Source organism: Cyprinus carpio, chromosome A1, assembly GCF_018340385.1.
Source record: "Cyprinus carpio isolate SPL01 chromosome A1, ASM1834038v1, whole genome shotgun sequence".
Taxonomy (NCBI): Eukaryota; Metazoa; Chordata; class Actinopteri; order Cypriniformes; family Cyprinidae; genus Cyprinus; species Cyprinus carpio.
In genome coordinates, this window is record NC_056572.1 from 1,695,388 (window position 1) to 1,719,496 (window position 24,109).

At 37.0% G+C, this 24,109-nt stretch overlaps 1 protein-coding gene across 6 annotated transcripts in view; it reads right to left on the reverse strand.

Moving 5' to 3' along the window:
• Nucleotides 1-471: 471 nt before the first annotated feature.
• The window catches only part of adgrl3.1 (adhesion G protein-coupled receptor L3.1), a 98,786-nt gene continuing 75,148 nt past the window's right edge, over nt 472-24,109 (reverse strand). The window contains exons 13-24 of one of the 6 annotated variants that reach the window (XM_042714461.1): nt 23,845-24,050; nt 23,580-23,756; nt 20,267-20,470; nt 19,607-19,827; nt 16,165-16,231; nt 14,527-14,618; nt 10,961-11,129; nt 7,481-7,609; nt 6,886-6,982; nt 4,627-4,752; nt 2,905-2,922; nt 472-2,616 (exon numbers count right to left, since the gene is read on the reverse strand). In XM_042714461.1, the coding sequence (XP_042570395.1) occupies nt 1,724-2,616; nt 2,905-2,922; nt 4,627-4,752; nt 6,886-6,982; nt 7,481-7,609; nt 10,961-11,129; nt 14,527-14,618; nt 16,165-16,231; nt 19,607-19,827; nt 20,267-20,470; nt 23,580-23,756; nt 23,845-24,050 (2,399 nt within the window). In that variant the 3' untranslated portion in view covers nt 472-1,723. Of the gene's footprint in view, nt 2,620-2,904; nt 2,923-4,626; nt 4,753-6,885; nt 6,983-7,480; nt 7,610-10,960; nt 11,130-14,526; nt 14,619-16,164; nt 16,232-19,606; nt 19,828-20,266; nt 20,471-23,579; nt 23,757-23,844; nt 24,051-24,109 lie in introns of all 6 variants that reach the window. The other 5 variants (XM_042714393.1, XM_042714659.1, XM_042714586.1 and 2 more) reach the window with 5 other exon arrangements.

Here is a 24,109-nt window from a genome sequence, read left to right on the forward strand (position 1 = left end):
CATGGTTATTTTATGTGTTTACATATGATTCGTAATGATGATTCACACTTTTATTTGCTCGGATTTGTTCCAATTCACATCCCGCTAGCCTTTTTTTTGTGACGTGATTTGTGATTTGTGACGTGACATTCAGCCAAGTATGGTGACCCATACTCAGAATTAGTGCTCTGCATTTAACCCATCCGAAGTGCACACACACAGAGCAGTGAACACACACACACACTGTGTGACACACACACCCGGAGCAGTGGGCAGCCATTTTTTTTATGCGGCGGCGCCCGGGGAGCAGTTGGGGGGTTCGATGCCTTGCTCAAGGGCACCTAAGTCGTGGTATTGAAGGTGGAGAGAGAACTGTACTGAGAACTGCACTCCCCCCACCCACAATTCCTGCCGGCCCGAGACTCGAACTCACAACCCTTCGATTGGGAGTCCGACTCTCTAACCATTAGGCCACGACTCCCACGACTCCCCCTTTCTTACCGTTCTAGATTAAACTCTCAAGTTAAAAACACAACTCGATATGTGTAATCGTCACAATAATAGACCATCTTTTAGCCTGAGAGAACAATTTTAGCTGTGTCAACATGTATGACTGGAATTCTTCAACCTGAATGCAAAGTACGATTTCTGCTCTTACACGTTAAAGATGGCGTGTTCAAGGGTAAACGTGCTAGAATTCACGACATGACGACGTTCCAGCATCATTGGGATCCCATCTGTAATAGCTGTCAATCACACAACAGTCATTTCCCCAGAGTCTCTTGGTTATCATCGACACAGTGAGAATGACGAAGTGTTGCATTTGAAAAAAAAACAAAAAAAGAGAATAGGAGACCATAGTCATCCTTCCAAACTTGAGTGTGTATGTAGATATGTGTGCTGTGCATTATAAGGGATAGTATTTTGGAGGACCAACACAGCATTGTGGGACTGGTCTAGTCTACAAAAACACATACAAGGGGCAAAATAGGTCAAAAAACATGAAACGCATACGATCATATGCAATATCGGGAATCTGTACATTTTACATGGAAAACAGCTCCATTTCTTTATAATTAGTGAAGATTACCTTTCCCGTAACTTAGATTATTACAGAAAAATAAACGTAAGAAAACAAGATGCGTCCTCAGTCTTTAAGAACAGATGCGCCTTCTGTGGTTTCACGTTGGGAAACGAGACTGGTGCTAAACGAGAAGGAATGTGTGCAGCAGAGAATCAGAGAGAAGTCTAGAGAGTTGTGGGTAATGCAGTTCAGTACGACAGAAGAGTTCAGAGTCCGGGTCGGTGGTCTCGTTATCATACACGGCCGTCGTTTTCCACAGTCTCTTTACACGCTCGCGAGAGAGTTTGATGGAGAGTCGGACAGACATTGGATAAAGGGTTTCATCGAGGAGGGCTATGCAAATGGAGCAAAAGTTCGTCCACATCTCCAAACTGACAATCCGCAAGAGTTTAACTCAGCAGATTGATGAGAAGAAAGTTCACAAGAGCTGCCTACACGCGGCAGTCCTTGTTCTAGTGTAGGAATGCGTTACTGGTTCTAACTGGAGCAGGATTTTGGTGACAGGATACTTGTATGTACTGGAATCAGGGGTCTATCTGGAATCAGTCTCTCTATCAGTGCAGTAGGTAGTGTATCCCATGCCTTGTGCATTGTGTCACACACACATACACACACACGTGCGCGCGCACTGAGTGGGAATGTGTGTGTGCGTGTCGGTGTCTATAGGCTGGTGACCAGCTGTGAGGGGTCCGGTGGCTGTTCTTCAGGCGACGAGTCTTCTTTCTCAGACGGGGCGATGAACCCGTCACTGCCCCCGCGTCCCATCTGATAGTAGCTGTCTAGTTCCTGTATGTGGTTCCTGGAGCCCAGGTTCGGCATGCTTTTGTAGTACACATCATCCGATTCCATGATGACCCCTTTGCCGTTGGCCAGGTGCAATTCGCTGCCTTCTTCCTCCTCGCCGTCGTCATCCTCATCGTCTTCGTCCTCATGGAGACCGTTGATGAGGTCGTCTGTGCCATGCGGGAGGTCGGTGAGCGTGGGCATGCTGGTATAGACTGAGTCTCTGAGGGGGGATTGCGTGTGCGCGCGGGGAGTGTGTGATGAGTGTGTGTCATTGGGGAGCAACGGGAAGAAGCTCTCGCTGTTCTCCTGCGGCAGGCGCCGGTGGGCTGAAAACGTGTGCATGGGGGCATGGTTTTCTGGAGGGGGCGGTCTGGGTGGGAGGAGCGGAGCTTGTGACTCCTCCCTAATGAGCTCCAGACTTAACCCGCCGCCATCGTCGTGACGGTGAAACGCTCCAGGGTTGTCGAGCACCATGACGTCGTCTTTGGCGATGGACGATGACCCTGCGACCCCTCCGTTGGCCAGGTGGTTGTTGAGTTTATTGGTCAGGGTCCCCTGGTGGGATTTTCCCTGTCGCTCCTGGGTGTTGAGGTACGACGGAGCGTAGTTCGCCGTCAGCTCTTTCAAGATCTTTTTCTCTAGCGTTGTCGGCGGCTCGTTGCCACGAGAGCTGTAGGTGAGGTAATCGCCTGCTGCCACGCCGTAGCTGTTACCGTTAAGCGGCAGCGTATCCATGACGCTGGAGTCCCGCGCATTGTTGAGAATGCCTTCTGAAACACAGGAAATAAAAATAAACCTCATTTAACATTTTGGTGCACATGCAAAAAAATCATACATATGCAGTATTTATAAGTAATGGTAATATGAATCAGTTCATATATGCGAAAGATGATATCAAATAGGATATTAACTTTTATCAGAAAGAATACAGGAGAGATGCGGATTTAATGACGAGGGTTTGGTTGGGATTAGGAATGTGTGAAGATTAGGGAAGGGATAAGTTGAGGAGGGTATGTTATGGGAGTGGTGATGTTGTGAAAGTAAATGAATCATACTTGAATCTCTGTAGGAGGCTGCAGACCCGCGTGAAAGGAGAGAGCAAGAGAGAGAGAGAGAGAGAGAGAGAATGATTACATACATAAATGCTTATGGAACATGTCCACAGAGAGAAAGAGAGAAGTATTATATTCAGCTCAGACTGTGACAGGCATTAGTGACTGACTGCTAACCTGCTGAGTTTAGGACGGATGCTAGGTTGAAATGTTCTAATAGCACCACATTATTAAACCGAACAGATGGACATAGAAACAACATAAACAATCTCATTAAACAGACACAGGAAGTATGTATGCAGGATATCACTGCTAACTCTGGATTGTATTGTGTGTGTGTGTGTGTGTGTGTGTGTGTGTGTGTGTGTGTGTGTGTGTGTGTGTGTGTGTGTGTGTGTGTGTGTGTGTGTGTTTGTGTGTGTGTGTGTGTGTGTGTGTACCATCAGGAATTGTACATTTCCCAAGGTAACAAACAGGATGCAGCATAGTCCTGTGAATCTGAATTTAAGGAAGTTGAACTAAAATAGAATGGATATCAAAGAAACCCACCGCTGTGTAATAAAAATAGTTACCCATTCAGATGTACTCTGACACACCCAACACATCGAGTATTTCAAGAAGCATTAGATAATGTAATGCTCAGTGCTTAAAGTATACATATCACTTTATATTTTACTGTAAAATAAATCAACTTGTATTTTTTTTTTAGACTCTAGTGAACAAACAGTTTATGTATCATTATTTGGATCCCTTTAAATTCATTAATCAGTAATTAAAAATAATAATTGAACTGGAAGTTGAATTGGAAATTTACTAAATTGCAATTCAAAGAAATACAATACACAATAGAACAACTTTAACAGTACAACACAAGTGGCAAAATATGATTTTTCAATAATCACTAATTATCTGTATAATCATTATCAATAACAAAATTTTTAAATAATCATTAAATTTGATTAAATAGGCCTATTTATTGCCTGATATATGTATAATAGAAAACCATATATATTTTTTTTAATTTTAATGAAAATACATTTTTTAATACAGTTAAAAAAAATGATACAGTAAAATACCATAACTACTAACACACTGTTTTCCACCAGCTCAAATCTAAATTAAATGAGGGATTATAGCCAATAAAGGAGTTTTTGAAAATAAAAGTTAACTTGTTAAATTTTTATAAAATATAAAAAAATTAAAAATATATTAAAATTATATGTAAATTAAATAATTTTTTTAATAGGTGTCATTTTAAACACTGATTATTAGAATTCATGATTCTGGAAATACCCCATATGTTTGTGTGTAAGATGTTTAAATAAATATGCATTTACATAAAATTTATATTTATAAACATGTAAATAAATCTTGTAAAAAATGTAAAAAAAAATGATTTAGATTTTGATTTAAAAAAACAGTTATATAAACAAAAGCAGAATTTTAACTTGACTGTCTATCTCAGATCACTTTCAGTGTATTTGGAAATACAGTAGTGTGAATGCAGAGTGAATATTTTGCCTCACATCTCCTTATGTGGTAAGGGGAAAAAAATAAAGTCATGCAGTTTTGAATAAAAGATGGAAATGATAAAAGTTTCATTTTTGAATACATTTTTCCCCCCAAGGACTTGTCATGTACATTTTCCTTTACAGTTGTCACGCTGAGAGACAATTACCATCCAAAAAGTGCTAAAGTTTGTGAATGTGTATGTGAGAGGCAAACCTTGCGTGTTGAACATGTTGGCAGTAGGGTTATTGTACACAGCAGACTCTCCCAGCAGTGTGTTATAAGGATTAGTGCCATGAGGACGTAACAAAGCATTGGAGATGAGATGGTTAGCCATGGTACCTACAACACCCACAAACAGAGACAGAAAGAGAGAGAGAGAGAGGAAGAGAGACAGAAGTTGAGAGAGGACAAGAGGAAGGAGCAACAAAGAGACAGAAAAAAGATGTACAATAAACAATTCGAATGATGCAGGCAAACTTGTGTTTAAACAGCTTTAAACATCAGCAGTCGCAGCATGTTAGTTCGGGTGGACAGGAATCTAAAACCTCCCACGTGGAGTGTAATATCAGTACAGAGCTCAGCATAGATGATGTTTATATTGGACAGCTGTTGATGTTTGACATTTTGTCCTGCCAGTGCGACTTGATTGGAAGCGTGAAGCGTTTTTTTTTTTTTTTTGTCCATGGCTTCAGCACTGATGTCGCTGGAAGACCTCTAAAAGCTCAGATTCTTGTTTACACAGGACGGAGAAGACAAAGGAGCTCGGAGGAGCAAATCATATTAGCGTTTGGACATAACACAGGCAGGCAGGGTTTGAGAATGAGCAGGACGTGAGCACATGCACAGATGTCTGATCCATTTGGACTCCAGGGTCACAAAGTTGGAGGGCTTTCCTGTAACCTTCCAGATTCCTCTACAGTTCCTCTTTTTTCGCTCTTTCTCAAACACTCGTACTATTATATATGAGCACTTTTGGCCTTGGGAACTCTGGTAAAACTCTTTTCACACTCCTACTAGTTTGTCATTTGTCTACTAACAACATCCAACAGTGGACATACAGTACATGTGTCAGAAGAATTCTGTAGTTTTTCTGAAAGTCATAAGAAGTTTTAAAATTTTTTTTAATTTAGGGAAGTTTTCTCTATTTTATATTTTTTTTTTTGCATGCATATTAATAGTTTATAGGCTGTTTATTAGTACTTATAAAGCACATATTAATGTTTTATTCTGCATGAGCATATTTTAGATCCCTTGATCTGACCCCATACCTAAACTTAACAACTACCTTACTAACTATTAACAAGCAGCTAATTAAGAGTTTATTAAGGCAAAGACGTAGTATATAGTTAGTTAATAGTGAGAATTAAAATAAAGTGTGTTTAATAGCATTCTGTGGTGTGAATAACTGTGATGGGAATGACATTTTCAACCTTTCTGCAATAAACCAGCTGACTCAAAATTTTTTTATATATCCTAAACACACACACACACACACACACACACAATTATTGTCTTTTGTTTTCAAAACAACAAAATTACAGCTTGACTGTAAATGACGCACACTAAAAGTATTCTGTTCATATTCACCTTTTCATCTTTGTTTTCTTCACACGTCACATTGAAGCATGTTCTTCACTGAGTATTTTGTGTCCTTGGTTTATCTTTATACAGTTCTTTGCTTAGATTTTCATAGTTTTTAAAATGCAGTGACTCATATTTTTATGAGATGTATCTAATACTAATTAACTGAGATTAAAAGTCTGGCTCAGGGACAAGGGTTAAAAAAATATACAATGTTATACTTTAAAGGCATTTAAGTAGCAAAAATAAATATTAAAGGCCTGGTAATAACCTTCATATAATAAAATAGCAAAATGCTGAAATCTATTTCAACTTTTCGTAATGTTAAAATACTGAATGCTGCACTGAACAATTAATTGCCCATAGTTAAAGGAATATATAATCTATGTTTTTAAGTTATAATATTTTTTCACTTTATTTTAAGGTGCCTTTGTTACAGTGTAATTATGCATTTAAGTACTGAGTAATATTAATTATCTCCATGTACTCACTATATGGTTAGGGTTAGGATTAGGGTTACTTGCATGTAATTATGCATGGTTAATTGTTATTATAATAGTAAGTACATGTAACATGTAACAAGGACACCTTAAAATAAAGTGTGACCTATTTTTCTGTGTCATGGCAAATCTCACTGGTCAGAACTAACCTATAGAAGTCAAATGATCACTGCTTTCTGTTCCACTTTTCTCACCTCAGATCCAAATAATCTGTTTTGAGTTTGTGTGTGTGTGTGTGTGTGTGTGTGTGTGTGTGTGTGTGTGTGTTTGTGTGTGTGTGTGTGTGTGTGTGTGTGTGTGTGTTTGTACAGTTTCTCTCAATATGTATGTGTATGAATGCTGTGTACATGAGTACACATGTTTATGTTTGTGTGTGTGTGTTTGGCTTTACCTCTGTTGAGAGTCGCTGAGCTGTTCATATCAGCGGTGATGAAAGACGACTCCGACTGCTTCCTGACCGTGTCATTCCACATCCTACGAATACGACTCTGACAACAGAGGAAGAGAGGCAGTCGATGTTTAGTTTCTAATTGAAATGAATGCAGTGTCCAAAGAAAGCAAACACAGAAATTGTGTTAAGCATCAATGGTTGTGCATTGCAATGCAACTTTTTTATATATTGTATCTTATATAATGCATATTACACACATTCAGTTCGAGAAGTTGGTTTTGTTTTCTTTTTGTTGTTGTTGTTGTTGTTTCCAGTTATTGGAATATGCAACTGAAAACCTTTCTGATTATATTCACGAATTGCGAGGTGAGCAGAATGCTGAGTGCGCCATTTAAAGTAAGGCTGAATGGGAAATTGGGTCATGTGGGACTGTATTCATCTATGAATAAAAAACGCCAGCGCTAAAGTGCTTTCTGTGCAAGAAATAACAAGCTGATGGCTGCACTGACCACTGACAGCTTCACCAGTCACTGGCCTAGAAAAACACTCGAGATGCTTTTGGAGGATCCTCTGCAGGTGTGTGTGTGTGTGTTACCTGTGAGTTGGTGGAATAGCGTCCAGGTGTGCGTGCTGTACTGGTCTTTGTTGAAGTGGAGACGGTGGACTCTACACTCTTCCCGCTGCAGCAGTGTGTGCGGAGACACCGGCCGTATTCCTTACGCACCTGCAAAGACACAAACACACATGCAGTTTGGTAAACCAAGGTTTTTTGTTGTTGTTGTTGTTGTTGTTGTTTTTTCAAGGTCTCTTTACTCATTGTTTACAACCTGTACACTGTTGTGTCTTAAGGACTGTTCTACAGGTACATGTGCAAGAATTGTTTATGGTTCGTGAAAAACACTGTTTAAACACTTTCCAAAATATATATGTAGAGCTTATTTGGATTTTTTTAAATTATCTTTAAAATCCTGAAAAAATGGGATTTTACATTTTTGCTAAGTTTGTAAATAAATAAATTAATTAATTAATTAAAGTGTTGTAGCAAATTTACATTTTATCAGTTTAATTTTAATATATGCAATATATATTCATATATTTTTATATAAATGCATTTATAGTTTAGTAATTATTTGTGTATGTGTGCATGTATATATCAATTTTTTTTTTCAAAAGTACAAATGCAATTCATACATTTAATGACACCACTTTTAATTCATTTTAATATTTTTTTTTTAGTTCAAGTTGTAAAATGTCTTGTGTTATACTTAATGATATTTATGAATTAATAATTAATGATATGTGTATCTTGAAAATATTTAGTTCATTTTAATATTGTGGTTGTAAAATGTCAATGTGGTACGACCCCAAAACTTATGAATTATTTATGAATTAAAAATGAATGATATTTGTATTTTAAAATATTTAAAAACGATGTTTTTTTTTTATATAATTAATATTTTAGTTTTGATTTGAGGGTTGAGTTTTCTTTTTGATTGTTGGTTTAATTATTCATTTGTGTGATTTTTTTCAGCAAATATTGATGTATGTGATACTTGTGTAAAGAGTTCACTCAGTTCATCTGTTCCTGCAGGTTACAGTGTGTCTGTGTGTGTGTGTGTGTGTGTGTGTGTGTGTGTGTGTGTGTGTGTGTGTGTGCGCATGTGTGTAACGTGTGTGTCTGTGCTTGTGAACAGCAAAGTGAACTTTAGTTTGCATGGCAGGAACCTTCATATCATTTATAGTTAGCATGTTGGACGACCTTCCAAACGCTGTAATCTTAATCAGAAAAAAAAAAAACACATACATTCAAAGTCACGGCCATTACCTCAATTCTCAAACAACAAGGACCGAAACTTGTATTGCTTCGTCCAAAAATCTAGCCGTAATAACAATAATGACCAATATCAGTACTAATTCCCTGTTGTATCAGCAATAATACAGCTATAATTGCTTTTTAATGTTGTTAACATTGACGCTGTGTTATTGTTTGCACAGCTGTTGAAAGAAAACTCTCTCAGAACGGCCAAATCAAATCCAGTGCTTTTATTCCTTCGTCTCTGTGGATGACTGCACACCCAACTCCTCAAAGATCTCGACCAAACAGGATTCACAGATTTAGATTTAAATCACTGCTGTCTCCACAAAACCCAAATAAGCCAAGATCAGTCCCTCGTCTTGTAAAAACAGCTTCTTGTGGGTCTTTAAGAGAATATATATACAGTTTGTGTTAAGATTCATTAGGTAGATAGGTAGATTTGTCAAAAATGTATGAAACCATTCACTTAAGGCTTAAAAGTCGCCTGCTTGCACATGTATTCATGGTGATAGAAACATAAATCGGCATCAAGGTTGGCCAGAGGAATGCGTAATCAAATTCCACAGAAATCCAATCTTTCTTACAGTCAATACATCGGAATATTCACACATACGCATATCATTTTTCTTGAATCAATATCTTTTTCCCTCTAAAGCGAAAATGCACCAGTGTAATGTGGACATGAGCATTCTCATGCTAAATGACTCTGGAAAAAATCCACAGATCGGCCATCAGATAATTAAAAGCTTCAAAATCTATCATGAGCTAAATAATCTGATGCACGGAGGGTCTCCAATTGAGCATGCATGTGACAGAAGGGTTGATGAATGAGATCATTACTAATGAGAGGCCAGTAAACTCTCTGTAAAATGCCCTGGAAAGAGGTCAATTGAGCCTCGGTATGTGTATGCGCACGTGATTGCAATACTGCAGATGTTTGCATAACACACATGGTGAGATTCTGCAAATTAGGAGGATTTTTTTTTTTTTTAGCTAGGACAGACTAAAATGTATTTATAAAGGATTTCTATTGTGTCTCTAATTTGACCAGATTTTTAAGATTAAATTATAATGGAAATTAACTTTATTCTAAATATATGAATAAAAATCAAGGAATTCTACCTGCACTTTTCTGTAAGAACTTTTCTATAATGTTTTCTTTATATACACACTACTGTTCAAAAGTTTGGGGTCGTTAAGATTTTTTTTTTATGTTTTTGAAAGAAGATTCTTATGATCATCAAGGCTGCATTTTTTTTTCTTTTGCAAAAATACAGTAAAAACAGAAATATTATTGCAATTTAAAATAACTCTTTTCTATTTTAATATATGTTAAAATATAATTTATTCCTGAGATCAAAGTTGTATTTTCAGCATCATAACTCCAGTCTTCAGTGTCACATGATCTTCAGAAATCATTCTAATATGCTGATTTGCTTCTCAAGAAACATTTTCTGATTATTATTAATGTTAAAGCAGTTTTACTGCTTAATACTTTTGTGTGAACCGTGATCATTTTTTTCAGGATTCTTCATTCAAAATCATTTTTAATATCTTTTTACACCCTGATCTGAGAGTAGCTTAATTGGTGTCATTATTAACCTAGTTAGTATTTTAGAATTAAGAAACAATCAGTTTACTTGAATTTAAACTTATTCACTTCTAGCAAACTTATTTTTCTCCTAAAATTGAAAAATGGCATTACCATCACGCACAGTATAAAAAATCGACTTGATCAGTTTGAGGATGATCAGTAAGGAAGCTTGTTTCTGCCACTGAATAAAAAATAAAAAAAGTAATTGCAACTGTTTTCCTCGCAACTGCATGATGTAAACTCGCATTTGCAAATTACAAAACTAATTGCAACTGTTTTCCTCGCAACTGCATTGTGTGGAATAGGTTTTTGAGATTAAAAGTTGGGATTGTGAGAAAAAATTTAAGAGTTGTGTGCAACTTTTTGTCACGCAACTCTGACTTTATTTCTTGCAATTGCACATTTTAATCTGTGAAAAAAGGTCAGAATTGTGAGATAAAAAGTTGCAATTACTTTTTTAAATTTTTTATTCGTTGTTGGAAGTGGGCTTCCGTTGATCAAAGCTATGATCTAATGTGATAAATGCATATGAAATAGCTTGTAAAAGTTTCATTTTTCAAGCTCTCAAGCAGTCAAAGGTGCCACTAACTGAAGAATCACCCTTAGGTGAATGTGTGCTTGTGTGTGTGTGTGTGTGTGTGTGTGTGTGTGTGTGTGTGTGTCACCTTCTTCTGCAGGATGCAGTGAAATATGAAGATGAACATTCCCTGCAGTGAGTTAAAGATGGTGAAGAGGTAGGCCATGATGACTGTACTCTCATTGATATACATCAGCCCGAACGCCCAGGTCAACCCCAGCAGACACAGCAGAGCTATGGCCCCTATAACCCAGGACCTGAGAGAGAGAGAGAGAGAGAGAGAGAGGGAGAGAGACCAGCAGACACAGAAGTGATGTGGGAGATATAACGAGGGGAGAGAGAGGGAGAGAGAGAGATCAAATGAAACAGACAGTGATAACTCTCACACACACTCGACACATGTATGACCTCAGCTAGTTTATATTATCTAAGTATATTAAAATGTTCTGTTATTTTATTGGACTGTATCTGTTTCCTCAGTTCAACAACAGTAGGATCAGAATATAAACTGTCTCGGAGAAAGGCATTATTCTACAGCAGTCAAATGTCAAGCTGGCTCCAGCCATAATGTCTACTAGTCTGTACTTAGTGCTGAGCCTCACACTCATTTAGTGATGTCACTTAGTCTTTGGGGTCATTCACACACACACACACACACACACACACACACACACACAACACTCATTTAGTGATGTCACTTAGTCTTAACCATTAATACTGTGAACTGCGCTAATGTGACAAGCTAATGTTTGGCAGTGAAACAAGATCATTAGAAAGTATGCGGCAGAGAGAGAAAGAGACAGATGGACAAAAGACAAGGAGAAACTTTTGAGACGATATACACAGAGACAGTAAATATGAATTACTGTTTCCATCAGAGACAATAATAATAAATAAATAATGGTGGATCAAGATGGAAAGACCGATAGACAGACAGAAATATTGATTCTGAACCGACTCGGGACTGATGCAGAAAGAGAACACGCACTCATGAAGAATTATAATTACATTGTTCATTTCAAAGAGCCACATTGGAGAATTGATGAATCACTTAAATCATTTTAACATTCAGAGAATCGATCAAACTGTGGAGGAGCTACACAGATAAACAGTCCAATCAGAATGCATGATTCAGAGAACTGGCACTCTGATTGGCTGGAGACCCTTACCAGTGACTATCCATAACAAGCCATGCCTCTACAGAATGCTGAAATGTAAAACAGAAAAAAAGGATGGAAAAGGAAACAACGAAGACAGATGAGGCTGATGAATGATTCATAACATCATAAATAAAACAAAACAAACTCAAGAGATGGAAAACACAAACAAATAAAATGAAAACTTCTACTTGTGATGATGATGAGGATGCTGAATTATGGTTGCACTTTCTCAGTCGGCACAATTGCTCATATTAGGGGATGGAACGGGATTGTGTATGATGAAAAAATAAAACTAAATTAAAAAACAGCTGGTAGGTTTAGGAGCCGCTGCACCTTATGACAAAGTGGGAGCTGCGGTGGTGGGTGGGGTTAAACTCTCACTAGCCAATAACCTTGCAGGAAGCCAGATAATCTATTCTAAGCATGGCAGCTTCAGGCACTTTGGGTGGAATTTTGTGCTGAGGCAACATTTTTGAGTAGGCCAGACTTTCTAACTTTAAATGTATTAAATCGCCCATCTTTGTATCCTGAGGCATTTCTCTCAGCTCATTAAAAAGTCTTCCTTCTATTGTTGATTTGGTGACAAAGAGACTAATAGTACTAAGATGAGGATTAGATAATGGCACTAGGACTTTATGGTGTAGATGGATTGTAAATTGTACTGTATACTGAGAAGAAAAGCTCTTCTGTTAGTTATCTGAGAGTGCACAGCTGCCATAGACACCAATACCTAGTTTATCCCACTGTGTGGAAATAATATATATATATATATATAAAGAGAGAGAGAGAAAGAGAGCGAGAGAGACACCACCATTCAAACTTTGAGGTCAGTAGGATTTTTGTTATTTGAAAGAAATGTGCACTTGTGTAGTGTAATGTGTAATATGTAGTTCTTTTGAACTTTTATATTCATCGAAAAATCCTGAAAAAAAGTATCACAGTTTCCACAAAACTGTTTTCAACATTGTTAATAACAAGACATGTTTCTTGAGCAGAAAATCAGCATATTAGAATGATTTCTAAAGGATAGTGTGACACTGAATACTGTAGACATTTTTCAATACAATATAAAATAGAATTCATAAAATAGAAAAAAGTTTAAATTCTAATATATTTTCTTCTTAATAGCACCTTTGGTGAGCCGTCTTTCTTTCTTGTTGAGGCTTCTTTCAAGAACAATAAAAAAAAATTCTTACTGACCTCAAATTTTGAACGCAAATATATATATATATATGCATTAACAAATAATTGTCATTAGAGGTGTTTAAAAGACATTGGCACAGAACTGTTTTTTTTTTTCTAATATACCAACATTTGCACATTTTTAAGTGTGGCTATAGGATCAGAATAGTTTTGGTGGTACTGTAGCTGTTTATTAAAACATTTTGTTACTTGTAAACATGGCGAAACGTTCGGTTAACCGTAGAAGTTAATATTTAGTAACTATTGTAGACTCAAAACTACAGTTACTTTGTCTATTTTCGATCCTCCCATCATCCATTGTGTGACTGCAAGCAATACACAGTAGTTTGTTCCAGTGTTGTTATTGCTAACTAAAACGAAAATGAAAAATTAAGCTAAAATGAAAACTGAAAATATACAAATAAAAGCTAATTCAGAAGAATAGCTAAATAAAATAAATACTATAATAGTATATAAAACAATACTAAAATATAACACTGGTTTGTTCACTCAAAAAGACTGGATTCCTGAATGAATCAATGTTTTAAACCATGTGTAAAAGAGTCACTTGCCGCCACCTACTGGTACATCAGTGTAACCTGAAAACCCCCAGCACTAATGCACAAATGTTACAGTTTGTAAAGTCCCAGTGCCGTTATGCTGCATAACAGCACTTTCTGAACACCACTTGTTCAATCAAATAAGAGTACTGTAACTGTTGTATAACATGAATATTCTTTGCAGAACACAAGAACTACAGCAGAAATAACGCATTTGGGTCACAGATTTAAACAGTGACTCCTCTGCCTGTGTTCTGAACATCAAAAAGAATAATCAATTACTGAAATATGCTAACTAGCCTAGATTGAGCATGTACTGTCTGCCAATGCACTGTAGAGTATAGATGAGACATGCTACACACTGTGCATTGCACGCTTTCTGATCCCCCACACTACTGGCTGTGTTTCAATACACCCTGATATGCCAGCCCCTGATGTCCTAGCTCTACTAAAGATGATGCTGACTTCATTTACATAAATAGCGATGGGAATGCGATTTATGTGATTTTTTTTTTTTAGCATTGCTGATCCAATGAGAACTTGAACATCAAGGAAAATCGACAGATAAAAGACACTTTAAACTACATCCAACTTAAGATAGGCAGTTGTACATTCTTCTCATTTAAACACCTCTAAGGAACAGTCCAGAATTAAAGGACAACTGTGTGTTTAGTGAAAATGAAGACAGTCACAGTGTAAGCAAGAAAGGCAATAAAGTACACACACATTGAAGCACAGAATAAATGCCTTACTTGATGTTGTCCAGGCAACCGGAGTCAGGCTTGAGAATCGCTGTGTGGTGAAACATCTTATATAGTGCAATGCCCAGGAAAATAACATTTAGCTGCAACACAAAATCATAAAATGCATAAAACACATGCAACAATCGCTTGAAATTATAAAAGAGGACAGTATTAACCAATGAATTTCCACGACTCATTTGTGATTTGTGGATGTAAGGATGTTTGAAATCCTTACTGGGCATATTTTCATTTGTACTGTATGTCATTTCATTTGAAAGAATCTTTGGAATTTAAAAGAACAGATTTAAATGAATAAAATAACGCAGAATGGCTCAGCGGGGGATTCACCTTTCTGGGCCCTCATCTCTAAGCCTGGAAATCATAATTTTATCATGGGAGGGATGCACCGAAATGAACATTCTTGGAAAATAATGGAGCCAGAGAAACTGAAAATGCTCATTTTTAAATAAGCCTTTGTTTAGGGAAAATTTTATATATATATATAATATATATATATATATATATATATATATATATATATATATATATATATATATATATGCTCACACTTTATTTTAAGGTCCAACTCTCGCTATTAACATACCATTAACTACCACTTTTCCCTCAATAAACTCCTAAATTGCTGCTTTTTAATAGTTAATAAGGTAGTTGTTAAGTTAAAGGGATACTCCACCCCAAAATGAAAATTTAGTCATTATTCATGTCGTTCCAAACCCGTAAAAGATTCGTTTATATTCTTAGTTCATCTTAAGATATTTTGGATGAAAACCGGGAGGCCTGTGACTGTCCCATAGACTGCTAAGTAAGTTACACTGTCAAGGTCCAGAAAAGTATGAAAGACATCATCAGATTCGTCCATCTGCCATCAGTGATTCAACCGTAACATTATGAAGCGACGAGAATACTTTTTGTAAGCAAAAAAAATAAATAAATAATGACTTTATTTAACAATTCCTTTGTCAGCAGTCTCTTCTGTGTCTCTCCATATCACCGTATGCTGTGTATGCTCTTCTGTCTCTTCCGCTCCACAAGGATGCGCTGTTTTCTTTCAAATCAAAGCTAAATACACGTAGAAACAGCGCATCCTTGTGGAGCGGATGAGACATAAGCGCATACGCAGCATACGGTGATATGGAGAGACACAGAGGAGACTGTTGACCATCCAAAATATCTTAAATTGTTTTCCGAAGACAAACAAAGCTTTTACGGGTTTGGAACGACATGGGGGTAAGTGATTAATGACAAAATTTTCATTTTGGGGTGGAGTATCCCTTTAACATATATATATGATATTTATATATGGTAACACTTTGTTTGTAGTTATAAAGCACATATTCTGCATGACTATTCTACATTGCTAATCCTCCCCAATACATAAACTTAACAACTACCTTACTAACTATTAATAAAACACACACACATGCTCCCTGTTTCTCTATATATAGCAATTGGGATGCTCAGCTTGTCTTGTGGGGTGATTGTGACTTTCCCGTAATTGGGATAATGCCCTCGACAGACCATTATCTGAACCCCCCGTGTGTGTGTGTCTGTGTCTGTGTGTGGAATTGGCTTTGCTCTATCGTTCTCTAAACCCCCAGTGTGTGTGTTTGTGTGTGTTAAACTCACCATGATGATGAGAGTAGCAGGCCCAATGAAACTCCAGATAAAGTAAGTGTCCAACCTGAGCCAGCACCTACACAGAAAAACACAGATTTTCAAATGAAATTGATCTCCAACCCTCTAAAAATGAAGATCAAAGCAAGTTTAAGTTCCAGGACGGAATGTTTAGGGTGATGTTCTGCTGTTTAATTGATCACCGCATTCAAAAATGGCTCATTGTCCACACATTCGGAACCTCAAGGCGTGATTGACAACCCAGAGCTGAATTATTAAAATCTTCATCTCTGCTATACTGAAATCACCTCTACAGCCCAGCAGGAGAGCAAGCATTGCTGTTCGAGTGTGTGTGTGTGTGTGTGTGTGTGTGTGTGTGTGTGTGTGTGTGTGTGTGTGTGTGTGTGTGTGTGTGTGTGTGTGTGTTCCAGGCCACCAACACAGTCATACATGCTCCGGCTTTAAAGAACAGATACCATATGCTAGAGAATGCAGAAATCAAATAGGATTATAAATATTTTAGGAATTTCAATTCATGTGCGCTGGGATTAGGCCATGCAGACATATTCTTTGTGCTATATTATAGCTTCTACCAGTCTGGCATTGATTTCACCAGCCATCTGCCATGACCACACCTTAATGTATGCTCCTCTCCACCATGGCCTTTACGGTTTATATGGAGGTATAGGAAAGATTTGAAAGTGTGGGGGACACATTAAGACATGAAAAGCATTGATTATCTACCAAAAAGTGAGGGCACGGACAGATTTTCCCTGCATAAGGATCCCTACGCCCTTGTTTAGATCTCCACTGTTGGCTCAGGTTAACAGGATCTGCAGTAAAACAGTGTTCTTCTCCTTCCCTCTCTCCCTCCCTTCAATTCACTTCTTGTTTTTAAATGAGCGTGACCTAATTCTGTGGTCTGGTGAGACTGTGTGCTCGAGTGACCACCACTTATTCACATGCCACGTTCAACATCTCATCTTTAAATGATGAGTTTTGCTGAAATATTTATCTGAGTGAACATCCCTTACGGCTGTGTCTGGCCACTAACTGCAGTAATGCCGGCTGAACAGTTTTCTTTATGAATATGAATTAGGGCAATTCCACCAGTTTGCCCCTTTCAGAACTCGTGAACGCACAGGCGACTTTCAGTACAACCTGATCTGATGCGCTTAGCGCTTGCAAAACATTTTACTGGAGAAGACAGCATTAGAGGGATTTCTGATTTCCTCCACTCAGTGATCAGAAGTTGAGTCATTTTGTGGCTTACTGCTATCAAAGAGAGAAGTATGTTTTGACTGTATTTGTAGATGACATGTCTTTAATTTTATACTGTTCAAAAGTTTGGGGTGATTACATTCTTTAAACTTTTTGAAGTGTCTCTCCTGTTCACCAAGTCTGCATTTATTTGATCAAAAGTACAGTAAAATTGTGAAATATTATCACGATTTGATATAGCTGTTTTCCATGTGAATATATAGTAAAATGTCATTTATTCCTGTGATTAAAGCGTCAGATGATTGTTCAGAAATCATTCTTATTTGTTGATTTTGTGTGTTTTGATGATTTATGATTATTTCTGATTATTACCAATGATGTGGTGAGTTGTGCTGCTTCATATTTGTGTGGAAACTGTGATACATTTTATTTTTCAGGATTCTTTGATGAATAGAACGTTCAAAAGAACAGCATTTATTTGAAATGGAAATCTTTTGTAACATTATAAATGTCTTTCCTGTTCCTTTTGATCAATTTAATATGTGTTTGCTAATAAATTAAATAATAACAGTAATAATAATGTTCTTTTAAGAGTTTAACATTTTTGGACCCCACTGACTCTTATTTTATTAACAGCTGAAACATTATTCAAGTATCATCATATGAGTTTGGAACAGCGTGAGGGTAAGCATATGATGACAGAATTTACTTTTTTTTATTTCTTCCGTGAACTATGCCATTAATGCAATAATTAACAATTGATTCGAGTCAAGTTATTTGTGCTCATGAAGTCATTTTCCACAAAGCAGTCATGTTTTTATTCAAAGTGACTTTCAGGACAGTAATTGCAGAGCCATTTCCCCTTGAGCAGTCCACTGTGATGTGTCTCGCTCAAGGGCACTGCGCTAATAAAGCACGACTGTGATCTCACTCACTCTTTTTTCCTGTGTCACTAAATCCTGGGATTGAACCTACAATCTTCTGTAACCGTTAGGAAACATTGCTCTTAAGAAGGCAACATGAATCTTTGCAAGCAAAACTGGAAGCAGACAGATGGGTTTTGGACACCACACTAGTGATAGACCAATACATTGGCCAGACAGATTAACTGGCTGATAGTTGTGTCTGCTTGGCCAATACAAGTGTTACCTCCCTCTTGTGTCAGTCTTACAATCAACCAAGAGCTCTGTCAATGAATAATAAGAGTTTTTGTATTATTATTTTATTTATTTATTTTCTAGTGGATTATTTTGTGTGGAATAATTATGTAAAATAAGTCTACTTTAAATTATGCAGTGCAGACTCTTTTAGTAAAAGGTTTTGAGTCAAAAGTCCCATTGCATAAATGTATTTTCACTCAAAAGGTGTCTTTCAAAGCACTCTTCAGTTAGAATTTTTTTTTTTTTTTAATTTTGTCCTTCAAACTAAAGTACTGTTGTATAAACACAAAAGCACACTGTCATACTTTCTGGCAACTATAAAGTCGACTGTATTTTTCTTAAATGTCAGGTCGGGGCAAGGTGTAATTTTTTTCAGGATTCTTTGATTAACAGAACATTCAAAAAAAAAGCATTTATTTAAAATAGAAATATTTTAAATTTAATGTGTGTGCTTGCTAAGTAAAGGTATTTATTTCCTTTAATATAAATTAAATAATGTGACAACTTGCCCCGACCTGACTATATAGTTGCCAGAAAGTATGGTTTTATATTTAATGTTAACTCATTTATACAACAGTACTTTAGTTTGAAGGACATTGATGTAAAGTATGGTTTTATTTTTAATGGCTATGTATATATATATATATAATATATCTATATATATATATATATATATAGATATATATATATATACAAATATACAGAAAACTATCCTAATATGTACTTTTAAAGTACTAATGTGTACTAGTATGTACCATTTTGGGATAAAAAAAAAGGTACAAAGAAGTACATTTTAATGAAACAATGACAACAAAAATTGTTTTGTTCATGTTTTTGTCATTGTTTGCATCTTCGCTGTTTCATGAATTATTTGGTCATTTATAATTCTTTTACTGTTAAATCTTGCTGAAAGGGCAGTCTAATGGCACACACTGTCCACACATGGTGCATGTTTCTTTTTTTTGGACAATAATGGTGAGAATGTTTAAAAAAAAGTGTGACAGCTAGCCCTTATAAAAGCGTATTATATTGCCAGCTGGCCACCACTCTCTCTGTATCTGCCATATACATACACTCTTTCAGTTCCATAGCTGCGATAGTCCACGGCGGCAGACACAGCCACTATAACAGCAGGCACTCCGTATCCAGTGAGATAGAAGTACTTGGTGCGCGAGTACTCGCTCTCGAACACTTCCACCAGCATGATGTACAGCTGCACGCCTTCCAGAAACATCCATGTAAACGCGGCCAAGAAGAAGAAATGCAGCAGGGCCGCAAACACCGCACAGACGATCTGTAACAAAGAAGTACACACTGAGCACAAAAGCTGCGGAAACTCTCCCCCAGTATCTGTGTGATCTGTGACTCGCTGCTTTGAGTACTAACTCATCTGCTCTGTTATCACTTCAGAAAATTCCCAACAGATTTCAAGCATTTTATCTTTGTCATTTTGCTTATATTCTCTTTTCTCTCTTGCTCTCTCTTTCTTTCTGTCTGAGGACACAATGAGGTTTTTGTTATTAATGAGAGGTCAAAGACCCTCTCCATTTCTGTAATTAACAAGAGTCAGGTGCCCAACTTCACAACTTAAGGAATTGTCTGAGTGTTGTGCAATAAATCTAAATCCATCAAGTGTGAATATGTGGGGCTTTCTGTACAGTATGGAGCTTGTGTGTGTGTGTGTGTGTGTGTGTGTGTGTGTGTGTGTGTGTGTGTGTGTGTGTGTGTCGTACGGGCTGGTCTGCATGGTTTATCCCGGTGAGGAAGAGTGTTTCGGCGATAAAGAGGGAGATGCAGAGGTTCTTGTGGATGGTGTTCCTGTCGCTTTGGAGACCGCGGAAGAAACAGAAGGTGAAGATGCAGATGAGCAGACAGACCAGAGACAGCAGGATCCCCACCCACGTTATGACGTCCAACAGCAGCTCATGCACCGCTTTCTGAGAAACAGAGAGAGACAGAAGGATGTTAGTCAAGGTCCATATAAGCATCTACTGTATTAGGTAAAGCATAAACTTTTCCATGTGATGTAAATAGCAGTGGCTTGTTTGAGGTCGATGTGTTTTTTTTTTTAATGTTTGTTAAAGTTTCTTAGTCTCACCAAGCATTTCTTTGATCAAAGATACAGTAAAAAATAAAAACAAAGATGGAATGGCAAAGCTGAATTACTCCAGTCTTCGGTGTCGCATGATGCTTTAGAAATCATTATAATATGCTGAGTTGCTGCTCAAGAACATTTTTTTTATAATCAAAATTTCCGCCACTGAATAAAAAATAAAAAAAGGTAATTGCGACATTTTTTTTTTTTTTGCAGTTCTGACTTTTTTTCTCAGAATTGCATGATATAAACTCACAATTGTGAGCTATAAAGTCAGAATTGTGAGAAAAAAAATCTAAACTGTGAGATAAAATGTTGCAATTATCTTTTTTAATTTTTATTTCGTTAACAGAAAACAGCTGTGCTGCTTACTATTTTTGTGGAAACCAATTATATATTTTTGAAAGTTTTTTTGATGAATAAATGTTCAGTCAAACAGCATTTTTTTAATAGAAATGTTGTATTATTGTATTAATTATTTTATGTGTATTATCTTTACTGTCACCTCAATTTAATTAACCCATTCTGAGTAAAGATACTAATTTCTTTAAATCTTTCTGACACCAAAACTTTTGAACGATAGTGTGCATATATATAAATTATTATTATTTTTAACTCTACAGAAGAATGCAATCACTAGCATCACATTACATTAGTGATGTAAGATTTGCAAATATAACGGTTTTTATTTGTTTGAGTATTCGACTACAAAATTGCTCAAAAAGCCCATCCCTAGTAAGTTCGTTCCTCACTGGTAGAGTTCAGACAGGAAGATGCATTCATGTATTCTGCTGAGTGCCCCGATTAAATTTTCTTTACATTTTCTGTATTCGTTTAGGCGAGAAATGCACTTAAAACATTGACAAATTGAATAAACACAGCTGATAGTGCTAAACTATCTTTTTGGCAGCTGAATGTATTACCAAATGAATGCAAATATATAATAATTGAACATATTGTGTCACTTGGTGAATGACGAGCATTCCATTTCTGTGGAGCCGCAGATTGTCAGTGTGGGTCTGGGTCGGGACGGCCCATTCATTTCAGCGCTAGTGTGAGACATCTGGAGCACTGCTGCTATGACAAGACTCTGTGTTCAGTGAATGTGTGCAGGCTACAAGTACACACACTAAATGGTTTTATTAATCATTTATATGTATACGCAGCATCCATTAATGCAGCCTCAAGGGTGTGGTTCCAAATGATGTGTGTGTGTGTGTGTGTGTGTGTGTGTGTGTGTGTGTGTGTGTGTGTGTGTGTGTGTGTGTGTGTGTGTGTGTGTGTGAGAATGTTTTGTGTGTGTGTTTGTGTGTGCACACAACATTTACATTTATGTATATCCTGACCTTTTGCCTTTACGTTTTATGCATAACTCATTTCGGCTGTCTTCTGTTGACATGCACACACACGCATAAACGTCATGACATGTTGATGCATGCACAATACATTGGTTCACGCTATATTTGGGCTTTCCACATCTGTTTTTGTCCATTTATTACTGATTTTATGTGTGTGTGTGTGTGTGTGTGTGTGTGTGTGTGTGTTTGTGTGTGTGTGTGTGTGTGTGTGTGTGTGTGTGTGTGTGTGTGTGTGTGTGCAATGAGAGAGAGAGCGATGAGTGAGTGTCCTCTCTGAAATAACACACATTACACAGTCTTATAGCCCAAGGGAAGAGCCGAGTGGCTTCAGGAGACCTGTGAGGTCTCTCTTAGTGGTGCATGACGTAACCTATTGCAGTGCTAGTGAGTGCAGTTCAAACTTTTGTACCGGGTCTGGTTGTAAATCTCAGGTTAGCTGTAAAGTATTCCAGTCTCAACAGAACTACCAGAGGAAGCACTGCATCCAATTCAAAGCCCAACACCTCAACAGACATTAATAATCAACAAATGCTTGCTGTGGGCATAGATTTGTATGGATGAAACTCAAAATGACCTTCACTGCCCACCAGTTCATGGTCCTTAACCAGTTCCTAACCATTTAAAGCACACTGGTTCATCCAGGTTGATGAAGACGGTCTACCAGATCAAGCTTTTCATCACCAGATGTTGACTTGTTGGGAAGCCACTTAATTAGTCTGGACCAGCTAATAATGACCAGGTGCAAACTTACAGAAAAAAGTTAGAACCTTAAGCTGATGGTTAACTTTAAACTATAGTTTGTTATCGATAGTCTGCAGTATTTTTTATTTGTTTTTTTTAAGCTGTAGTTTTTGTCTTCTGAAGAAAATGTCCTTTAAATTTAGTTAGTATCTTGCCATGTCATGCTTATTCATTTTTGTCCATTTTAGTGACTGAAATGGCATGTAGTTTTGTTTTTCAGCTGATAATAATGTGCAAAACTGTGTTGTTATTGTTAATTAAAACTAAAACTATTAAAAATGTTTCTGTTAACTGAAATAAACCTAAAATAAAATAAAATAAAATAAAATAGAAATAGAAATAATAAGACTTAAAAATTAGAAATAATGAATAAATAAATTTAATTAGACTTAATTTGACTTAACTAAAATTCAAACTAATAAAAGTCAAAGAACGGAATCAATTAAAATTCAAAATAAATTACACCTAATCAAAAAAGAAAAGAAAAGCACAAAACAAAATGAAAGGAAACCTGTGAATATAAAAATAAAAGCTATTTCAAAATATGAATTAATATTCTAAATGCTATATAGTATGATACTACTAAAATAAGACTGGTGCATACAAATGTACACATTCTTTCCAAATTCACCTGTTAATATCTTGTGTTATTCATGTATAGTAACATATAGTGTTATTCCTTCTTGCTATATTTTAGACAGCTGTACACTGTGATTAAAAGTTTCTTTTCAGATGCGTCCTTTCAACTAATTTTCGTTCACTGAAAAAATCAAGAAATGCTTTATCAACACACATTTTCATTAGTGCTTTCATTGATGCGATTAGTACTGATAACGTAAGTCTGTGACATACCTTGACCTCCACGTGGGCCGTAAGCACTGCGAAGCTGGTGAGGTGTGTGCAGGAACAGGAGGTGTGAGTGCGGTTGGTGCCCAGTAGCCTGCAGTCCTGAGTGGACCAGTGTCCGGTCATGGTGCGTTTGGAGTAACTCCAAAAAGAGCAGTTCGGATTGAAGTTCTCTTCCGACTGCTGGAACGAGGAGATGCACATCACACACGCCATTACAGTGACAGAAACACATGTAGGAAAGATCCAGAAACGTGAGAGTATATAATACCTTTATGTGTTTGACAGTGAAGACCACAGGTTCAGACAGGTAGACCTTGTTACTGTCTTTATTAATAGCTGCTGTGATAACAGGTGAGTTGACTATCAGGGAATAGTTCGGATGGGCCGCTTCACTTCCCAGACGCACGCTAGCGTTCTCCGTGGACAGGTACTGACCGAGGTTCTTATAGAGAACAAGCGCCAAGCGGATCTCACCTGAGGAGTGGAAAACACAGAAGCGGTCAGTCTGGAAAGTGGTGTCAGATTGGGAATTA